This window comes from Clavelina lepadiformis, chromosome 4 (assembly GCF_947623445.1).
Source record: "Clavelina lepadiformis chromosome 4, kaClaLepa1.1, whole genome shotgun sequence".
In the NCBI taxonomy this organism is placed as follows: domain Eukaryota; kingdom Metazoa; phylum Chordata; class Ascidiacea; order Aplousobranchia; family Clavelinidae; genus Clavelina; species Clavelina lepadiformis.
In genome coordinates, this window is record NC_135243.1 from 6,259,490 (window position 1) to 6,270,071 (window position 10,582).

Sequence of the window (10,582 nt, forward strand, 5' to 3'; positions counted from 1 at the left end):
GTCAAAACCTGTAGAAATACTACTTTAAGGCTCGTGCTATGTAATAGATGGGGCTTTTGCGGTGATTGCTTCTGATGTTCTTTCTTCTTACACACGACACAAGAATATTACACAAAGCATCAAGGCGATACATAACTAAGGAATTTTCAATAAATTCAAGCGGTATGGCTACCAGTGCACATGCTTCCAAGTTCTATCCCTGCACATGCTTCCAAGTGCTAACTCACTTTATTGCCATCGCTCATATGTCCGTACTGTACTATGATGTTTGATGCATTGTTTTCTCCAGGTACGCCCCTCTTGCTTTGGAGACCGCGAGACGCAAAAACGCGACACGTGAGACGACTTCGACCCTTAAAACCTGGTTAAACGAGCATAGAAAGAATCCTTATCCTACTAAGGGAGAGAAAATAATGTTGGCTATTGTCTCGAAAATGACGCTCACTCAGGTAAAGCAAAGTTCAATCTAATACTTTGGCGGATGAACAGGTGTGAAATTCGAAGTGACGCTTCAATCGCTTGCATTGCAGGTATCAACCTGGTTTGCCAACGCGAGACGTCGACTGAAAAAGGAAAATCGCATGACGTGGTCACCGCGTAATCGATGTGGCGACGGACGCGATAGTGATGATGACGCCGTTGATCGAGGTAATACACTTATTGTAAGATGTTTTTTCAACCATTGTTTATGCTTTATAATTTAGTTATTCAGTTATATGCAGGATAATTTTTTTATGATTTCAAATCGAAACAAATGAAACGATTTTTGATTTTTTTTCTCTCTCCAACGAATGAAATAAAAAATTCACGACACGTTTTCCTTGCAACGTTGACGATATATTGGACTTTGCTGACGCGAAGAATGTTTGCGAAAATCATCATGAAACCGTACATAATAACTTTCCTTGACAACATAGCGTAACCTTTAAAAGATTGATCTGATTTACGCGGATTGATGTGATTTTCTACCAGAATCCTTGCCTTGCGTGACAAGATTTGAAACCAGGGGCAATTAAAGGCTCGCCGCCAGGTCGCTTTCGTGTCAAAGGGCTGTCATAAGCTTGTGAACTTGTCTTGATAGCTTGTTCAGCCGAGTCATTATTTCCAACAAGCTCGTAACACCCGTCGTTGCTTATGAAACCTTTGCCTATATATAGCGAATCTCGGGCATTCGACAGTCGTTGCTATTTTCCATTTATTGCCTACGTTTAAGTATTTTTACAAAATTAGAACGATAAATACAATTGCAGGAATCAAATACATTTGTTTGTTATTGAAATGCTCTTTTGGTTCCTGCAATTTTTTTGCCGTGTGCTGCGTCTCTGCCTTATAAACAAAACAAGAAGTTAATGAAATTTACCCTTAGTCGAGATGGCATTATTAGATAACAACTATAGTAACAAGTATAGCGCCGCCTTAAAACAAGCTTCCTATATTCTACGACAGCATATATTTCATGTTGCCAAGATAGGGATTCTTTTTTGATGATCGAGTACCACATGTGCCTTGGTATTATATGGGAAGCGGTTTAATAGGTTCCGTTTTGGGATAAAAATTTCTCTGACCTCCCAGTGCCACCATTTAATTACCTGATAACGCTCACAAAGGGCGGTGTTCGATGTACTACATGATTTAGGATCATAATTATGTTCCAACGCAAGTTAAGCAATATTGAGAAGGGATTTTTTTCGTTTTTCATAACCCTTCCGTAACCCGAATGTAAGCTCCCAGTTGTAACCACAGCCCGTAACACCATATATGGTAAATACCACTGGTGACGTATTTATGAATGGGTCCTTAGTCGCACCTTGTTTGAAATCCAAAGGTATTCTTAAAGCATTGAAATCCCTACCTAATAGTTTCAATCAACACAGACCAATTCGCTTTTTTTAAATAATCGTACGTCAGAGCTCTATTATTAGACATTATCGGGATATTGCGGGTTCCTGCGCGGACCTTCCTTGCTTCTGGAACGGCTGGAAGACCATTGATCATGTCGAGAAGTGTTGTAGACAGGCAAGGAAGTCGTCGAACACTTTCCGGAGCCTTACAGCACAGGCTATAGGCACGCAATCTTGCGCTATAGTGAACGTTATTCACCATTCTAAGCTTGATTTTTCAAGATCAAACTGGCGCAAGGCAGTTACTTCAAAGGCTAGGACTCTTTTATGCCGGTATCATTGTAACCAATCAGTTATTTATTATTATAACATACCTCCTTTCATCACCAGTAACGAAAACCTTTGCAGAAATTTATTAACATCTCTTTAAATTAACGCTGCACACTTTTGCCGACCCATTGCAGGTTGTTTGATCGTTGTTGACAACTTGGGCGCTTTTCATGGAGTTGTGTGCGTATAAACTTGTTCCAAATTTAATTCTTTCACTCCCTTATCCAAATCGCTGTTTGAATTATCATAAATAAGGAAAGATTACGTTTTGTCAAGTTCTACACATTGATTGGTTTGCATAATAGGACTGATGTTAAATATAAAGGGGAAAGTTTGATGACGTAAGACCTAACCGGGTTATTTTAAGTTCTAAGAAACTATGGAGCTTACAAATTTGCTTACTAGTTTCCGTATTGATTATGACTTACCAATTAATTTGCATTGTTTGAATGAAATAAATTGAGGCTATTCATTATAGTTATAGACGCGGGTGCGCTGCCCTTTCTCAGGCAAAAGTAAACCTTGAATTTCAAACCATTTTTTTGAGATTTTTTGATTTCATTTGAATAAATTGTGCATTAAGTTCTGTGCTTCAATGGAGAGTTTAAATAAAATGATTCGAAATAAAAAAATTTAAGTAAAAATTGAAGTGGCCTTTTCATTAAAATTAATTTTAATCAATGCTTTTAAAAATTTTATTATTTATGAAAAGTCTTTAGGGTTTTACAAAAATAATTTGAACGACAGTTTACAGAACTTTTCTTTATAACCTAAATGTTATTTATTATTGCAAATTAATTTGGCTGTGCATAAGAGCTTCAATTGCCACTTGAACATTTGCATACCTTGGTTAAAGGAACATTTGAATGGCGCAGAAGTTATTGTGCCCCTATAGTTCTACGTTTACATGACAGCAAAAGGATATTCTTACTTATATCATGTAAACGGAACAATAACAAATTTAAATGCTTAAAAAATCATTACACATTTTGATTTTTAAAAATCCCTTCGTTTTCATCCGTCCTTTAGCACAAAGTTTATATTTACACTCTGAATTTCTTTATGCAAAAAAATGAAATTATTTTTTAGCATGTCTGCTCATTTTGCTAAAAGACATAATCTGTTTTACAGTTTGAAATTGCAATTTCCAAATGATCATTAAAAGTAATTTGAACCGAACTCTTCGTTAAAAAAACTAACAAAACATAAACTAACAAGCTCATAGAACGTGTTAAAACGTCGCTACAATTACGTCGATGGCGAGTACGTTGCACACCTGGTAGCACGTTGTTTGTGGTCACCTAACTCATCGTGCCATTTTTCATTTCACAAACCCACTTTTTTGAATCTTTGCCAGCACACGGTCTCACCTTGCTTTGGTTTGCAGTGTGAACCTGCTTAGAGTGCACCACCACGTAGGTTTGTTTCTTTCAAAATACTTCATTTCTCACGCTTGTCAAAAGAGGTGGATTCCTAAAATAGCAAGGTAAAGTGACACCACGCGTCACAAGACTCGTATATACATTCTTACCTTTCATTTCTGCCATTGTTTTAATGCAGGCCGTGTTTGCGTTGGGTTTTAATTGACATACTATTGTTGCAACTTTTTTCCTCTTATTGTCATGTTTGTTGCAATCTTGCAACAATGATTCTTTTCAAGTCCTGTTGAATCATTTTGTTTTTATTGAAAAGAAATTCTTGCGAAGGGATTTGTATTGAGTGGATCAATTTACTCTGTACTTTGCTGTTAATACAATCAGTAAAAACGTTTGAAGAAAGTAACTACAATAAATTAATTTGTCTTAACAAGATGTTAAAAATTAAATTTGAAAATTTTTCAGCTTAATTGTTGATTGAAATGGTAAAAAAGTTAAGTTGCTTGGTTGATTAAATGGTTGAGTATCGTATAGGCTACATTGTTTTCAACTGAGTTCTTATCGCTTTGAAACGAGAAAACGTTACCTGCACCGTTAGTTAACTGGAACCAAAATTTTCCGGAATAGTCTTTGTTTTCTTTTAATCAGCATCAGATATTGGGCTGACCAGGACTAATCTGACCACACTTAATAACACGGTGACCCAAAACGTTCTACGAATAATTCGAAAATCTCCCAAACTTTGGAAGGAACCACTAGTTTCGATAACTAAACGAGAGGGCTCGGGTTACCCTGCGTGTTTCCTACTTTTGTCCCAAGCACCATCCAGCTCTCGTTTTTGTGCCAATTGCACAAATGCTGATGTACCGCTGCGCATCATCGCAGGCGTTGCTGTATGCCCTTAGCAGATATCATTGTATAACTTTTTTGGTAAAAGCCTGATGTCTACTTACTCGAATGGTCCCAATTCATGAAATGTCCTTTTTCATGATTATTACATCCGTTTGTTTCTTTCGCGGAAACTCACTGCATTAACTAAAGAGCTCTAATTTATTTTCAGGTATTTCTTCTCCCACTGCTAAAGTGGATGAAGTTGAGATGGTGACTCCTCCACGACAGGACGAAAATATTTCATCCGCGAGCGCTCAGCATTCCTCGGATTCGGTCAACGGCCCCTATCAACATTATCAACAACAGATGTTGCTTCGTCATATTGCCTCTCTTCCTCCACATCTGCGCACTCCGGAGGCTCTTCGTCACTTCCAGGAACAGATGCAGCTCTCTTACTTTGCTTCGGGTCGGTTAACTAAAAACGGACGCACGTCCTCCTCAGAAGATTCCGAACTTCGACCTTTTGTTCATCTTCCATCTAAAGAGTCGCCAACGTCCATCACGGATGACACTCATCGACGTAACAGTGTTGGATCCCCATCCACATCCTCCCACGATCGATCCCCATCTCCTCTCCATCGCCCACTAACCTTTATAAGTTCCAATGCCGCCTCTCAACATCCTTTTAAAGACAAATCACCCATCTCGCCAAAATCTTCTCACAGTCCAACTCGAGTGAATGGAACTCTCGAAGGCGAAAGGATCTTCCGTTCTCAGAGTCTTGATGTTTCTTCTTCGGCCAAATCCAAGATATGGTCGCCCGCGAACATGGCCTTAGACAAAGCACAAGAGAAATTTGTGTCTGGATTCCAAAAAGATCCACAGTTTTCCATTCAAAGTAAAGGAACCAATGATGAACAGAAGGTGTTTGTTTTCCCGAAGATGGAGAAAGCTTATCCGAGTACACAAAAAGTGGAAGAGTCCTCGATGGACATAGAAGATGCAACATCACCGACAGGCAAAGACATGTCTTCAAATTCTGAGGATAGCTCAACTTCGCCGAAATCCGGCATCGAATCCCAAAACTCCACAGCAGCCTCCGCCGCTCTTGACTGGATGCTGGAGTACAAGCGTCAGTATTCCGAATCGATTCATCCTCAGCAAGCATTTGCAGCCAGACTCGCATCCTTCGCCAGCAATTGCAAGGAACTGCAGAAACAACCCAGATTTTTTGGGCAGTTCCAGCGTCAAGTGGCACCACTCTTCACGTCTCCATCTTTTGTCTTCCCGGATCATTCCCAAATCTCCAACGATCGTGAGAGCAGAAAAGCATCCTCTTCATCCTTTCGCAGCCGAGAAGACGAATCTCCTGTCCCAGCAGTCATTTCAGATGCCCGTAAGTCTTACTGTTGCTTTTATAGTAATTATTCAAGGATTGCGAGTAACATTGTATTCGAGTTATTAATTCATACACTACTCAGATCAGAATATCGAGGTATAATGATAATTGTCTGGATAGCTTAATGGTATGAATCATAAGCAGACGTATAGAAGAATATGTTGTGATTGTATCATGAACACATCAATTGTTGCGCGTGTCTTCTCACTCATTATTATGCAACAGAATCGTCAATCCCACTCCTTTTCCTTGTTTACGATACTTGCCGCGTCCGCTGTCATAAATTGAAAACAACCAATCACACGATGATTTAGTTTCGCCCTTATTCGACTTTTCACTTTTCTAAAGCGATAAACAATGCCTTGCCAGCCAAGTAGATTCCGAAGTGTCGTAGTAATACCTTTGCGTTTTTGATTGAAGGGAAATAATTTTATATGGAAGAGCTTCCAGACTTGGTTATATTTTCCGTAGTTTAGCTTACGAACAATTGATAGCGACAAATGCGGAGTTTCCTCCTCTTATCTTTGTTCGACAAACACCGGATAAGAGGTATCTCTTTGACGGAAAATAAGGCCTTCGAATCGGCGCAAGCGTAGGCGAAGAGACCCGACAAAACAATGCCGTTGAGTTCGAAGCGGAAAAGTTTTACCCGATCGCAAATTGTCCTGTAAATGCTAAAAGCAAGCCTGAAACCCGCGCAATCTGCAGCAGTTTCCTGGCAAAACACCCGAAAATATGACACCGCCTGTCCCTACCACAATATCTTCCGCGTTTTTAAAATACTGTGTGTTTTTTCCGTTCCGGACTGAATCTTGACATAAAGCGGTTCTTTTTTCGTGGATATTGCTTGCAATATATTTTGGTGCATCCAAGAAAAAGGCACTTAATTTTTCATATGCTTGCAATAGTACCCATTAGTTGGTAAGTTGTGGGAAGCATTTAAGACGGAAGAATAATTCCTACAGTTTGGGAGCTCAGGCTGTAACATGATCACAATTTCTCAGCAAACACGTTTGTTACTGGCAATCGTTTCTTTGTTTGCCAACCTGTTAGATTTCGTTTCCTTCATATACGCCATTGAAAACTTTAGCAACTTGCAAACGCTAGCTGCCGTTAAAGAAAAACTTCAATAGGCATTGTTAACTTGAGTAATGCTACGGAAACGTTAACCACTTGGCATATTGCCTTTAAACAATTTGTTTGCTAAAAACGAACGCGAGCAACAATGGACGTTAAAACTTTCGTAAAGTTGTGCAAATTTTGAACTTTGACACGTATTGAAGTATAAATCATGTTTGTTTTATTATAAGGTGCTACGGTTGTCACAATTAGCACATGGTTAAGCGTTACTTACACCCTCTAAGAATCAACATAGGAAATCGCTGATCGCAAAACCCCAGTCTCTGGAAAAACATACGACAAAAATATTGGTTGTTGGTGATGATGATTAATGATTCTGTTTTGATTGCGTTGTAAAATGCGTCGATTGTCAACTAAACATGTGCAATAAATGTGACGCGGAAATCAAATAGGAAACTGCTTGTTACTTAGCTGGGGTCTAATTCCCACGAGACGGCTTCTTAGAATCCGTCAAAGCATATTGCGATTGTTACCGACCCCTTCCAAGCATTTGAATTGCACCATCAAATTTCTTGAATAGGAATGCTGCTTTTTCTGACACCTTCTAACTAGACTTTTTTCTAGCGGATAAAATACACTTGAGGAACGATGCATTGTGAAATTGCCTATTTCCATTTGCTTTGAAGTCCAAGTATTTTGGCCATACATTAGTTCTTGTGGAAAAATATGAACGTAACAACTGAGTTTTACATAATTGCATATGCCGTTACAGGAAAGCATCATTTGGTTGTTGCATCATCAAATAGATGTTTTTTTTTGTCGTAGCTATCAATCTTTCCAAAAATAGCAGAAGACAAAGTGACGTTACGCCATACAGCCCCGAAAGCAGCGTGGAGCAGAAGCCAAGACTGCCGTCAATAAGCGCTAAGTAACTGAGGCATAAACCATGAGGTATGTCACTTGCTTGTTTATTGTTTATGTTAAAAGTAACATGCTTAAGGAAGCACCATTCACTAGGAGAGAAACTGCTAGTCTTATTTCTAACATGGCGTTTTATAAGGGATAATGCGTATTTCGCGTGCCCTCAAAAGTCCATGCTGCACAATCGTGCCATACAAATTCATAAATGAGTGTTTCACCAGCTACCTATAGAAATTAAAACTGGAAGGTTATAAAACAGTATTTTGGCCTTTTATAGCTATCACAGAAATCAGGAAAAGTTCAGGTTTTATTGCCATTGCCAGAAATGACATCATAGTCTAACTAATGCAAGGAAGAAAGCTAGCCACAAACAGGTAAGCCTTGTAACCATGCAATGGAGTAGGTGAAAGCAGCAGAGAATAAAACATCTTGAGAATAAAACTCCACCAAACAGCTCAGAATGAAGAGAAAGTTTCTAAGTATTTGATGAAGATGAAAATCGACTGAAACGAGCAAAGATTAACGTAAGTACAGCATTTGTCTAACATGAACTTCATAAAGGCCTTAATTCTGCTATTTGAGCGCTAGTAATGTATTGCTTAATCGAGTCAGCAATATCGTGTTGAATTCAATGGTAACGCAAGAAGTTATACCGAAGCAGGTAATTTTAGCCTGGATAACTCACAAGGTTACTGCTGTCAAAGTCACGATCTGTAGTATACGGTACCACAACTAGTATGAAATCCCTAAGAAGCAGAGTTTATTATTTTTGGGGTGAACCTGGGCGCCGTTCAAGCTGAAACGTACCTACGCATGTAGCTTAGATAATAGTCAGACCGGTGCCACCATGCTCGGTTAAATAACAATGTCGTGCAACAATACAGCATTTTAGTCGCTTTATGATGTAGTCTCAGACTTTCGTCAAGTGAAAAAGCGATTTAATATTATGCCTGCCACGAGAGCTGGCAGCTCAGTAATCGGTTTGTCAAAGCATTTGTCTAATCTATGTTTATCTACTTGCACCTCATGAATATCTAGCATAGTAACACTTCAATTTATTTTGTATTGAGTTAAAGTCTCCCTGTGTAGTATCATTGTGATCTTTTCTTTCGTAGGTGAATTGACCGATGGCGAGGATTTACCAACGACACATTCGTGTGTGCTGACGCAGGCACCCGAGCACGTTCTATTCTCATCAGATCTAGAATGTTCTTCGTTCAATACATAAATGAAAAACATGAAAAAAGGATAAAAAAATCCTTGAACATTGGGATACTGGACGCTTAGCACGTTACTTCGAGTTTAACAAAGTCCTGCTTTTGCTGCAAAAACATATTTGTACGCGGATGTTTATACGTCATTAATTAGCAAAATACTTCCTGTTTTTGTTTCAAAATGCAAGTTGTTTTGCTTTTTGATGAAAGCGTTTCCGCATTTTATTGCTAGTTAAACAGAAATGCCCAAAGATTTACACAAGGGCGTGCCGATACAAAGCGTGTAACTGTGTTTGTTTGTTTCTATTACGTACCAGTTCGTCAAGTATGTGTGCTGCACTACTACTTATTATTATCGTTGCCATGTATACTCCAGATAATTTGTGCGTGTGTGCGTTTTTGCCATTTCCGTTTGTTCTTGAATATGCGGACGTTTACTCAGTCAATACGTTCTATTTTTTACCTTTTTATTGTGCTTAGTGCTTGAAGTTTTAAAGGTTTACAACGTCGCAGTCCAAACATTCACAGAAAGAGTGCTGGACATAGTAACTTTCCAAAAAAATCTTTTTGTAGTGATTATAGTGCTTCTTAATTACTAGCTAGTACACGCCTGCTTAAGCAAAATAGCTGCTCTTATACCTGGACTGTAGTAAATTGAAAATTCTGGAGTGTATTTGCTACCTGTTGGTTTGTTGCTGATTTCACGTTCTCCAACCGTTGCAATGATACCGTTTGTGTGTTTTATCCTATTTATTATTTACGCGTGTGGTTCGCTCTTCAAGTTCTGTTCCTAATGTTCAGTTTTTTACCACTGTTACGTCATCACGTATGACGCAACGATACGGATGCTTGTAACATAATCATAACTTCTCTTGTTTCTTGTGTTTCTGAAACAGTTCGAAAATGTATTTCGGACGGAAATAAACCGAAGAAACAATATGCTTTTGCAATTATTAAAAGATATCAATCAATCGACTTCAAATTTAGAAACATGCGATACAATATGGAACTGCCTATAGGGATCGCCGTCTTCGTTTGTATATTATTATTTATTACTAAAAATGAAGTTACTTTGAAACATACGAAGAACATTGTTCTGCAGAGGCTTTCAAATGTGATGATTTCACGCCACCTGTACCGGACAAATCGTTTTTCTGATTTGACAGCAGCTATAGAAAGATCAACAAAGTTTACAATTGTTTGAATGTATCGGACATGCGTAATGCCATGCCTTAAACGAAGCACAATAATGCAAGCTTTTGCCTGCTTTGAAAGAGAGGCAAGTGTCATGTTGCTTCGACAGAAATGATAAAACGCAGTTGTTTGGGTCGTGACTAGAGGAGTTTAGAAACAAACGCGTGCTATGTTTCGTGTAAGAATGTTAGGAAATAAATCACCGACATGTCCAATCTCTGTATACGGAATGTATTGGAAATCTATTATTGTATTGACAAGTGTCTTTCTGCCGGCGAGATGGAACAATAAAGCCGGGCGCCAAACCTCGTTTCTTATTCCCCCTGATAATGCATCGTTTGAAGTATGTGCTAAATGCTGCTAAACGTCTATTTACCAGTCCACCGTAAGGTAGGA

The 10,582-nt window shown here is 38.7% G+C and overlaps 1 protein-coding gene across 1 annotated transcript in view; it reads left to right on the top strand.

The window, feature by feature from the left end:
* LOC143451952 (uncharacterized) overlaps positions 1-9,931 on the top strand; it is a 31,589-nt gene extending 21,658 nt beyond the window's left edge. Inside the window, exons 5-9 of the mRNA XM_076952738.1 lie at positions 290-449; positions 531-648; positions 4,608-5,774; positions 7,683-7,808; positions 8,894-9,931. Coding sequence (XP_076808853.1) covers positions 290-449; positions 531-648; positions 4,608-5,774; positions 7,683-7,789 — 1,552 coding nt within the window. The 3' untranslated portion in view covers positions 7,790-7,808; positions 8,894-9,931. The remainder of the gene's footprint in view (positions 1-289; positions 450-530; positions 649-4,607; positions 5,775-7,682; positions 7,809-8,893) is intronic.
* The last annotated feature ends 651 nt before the right edge of the window (positions 9,932-10,582 follow it).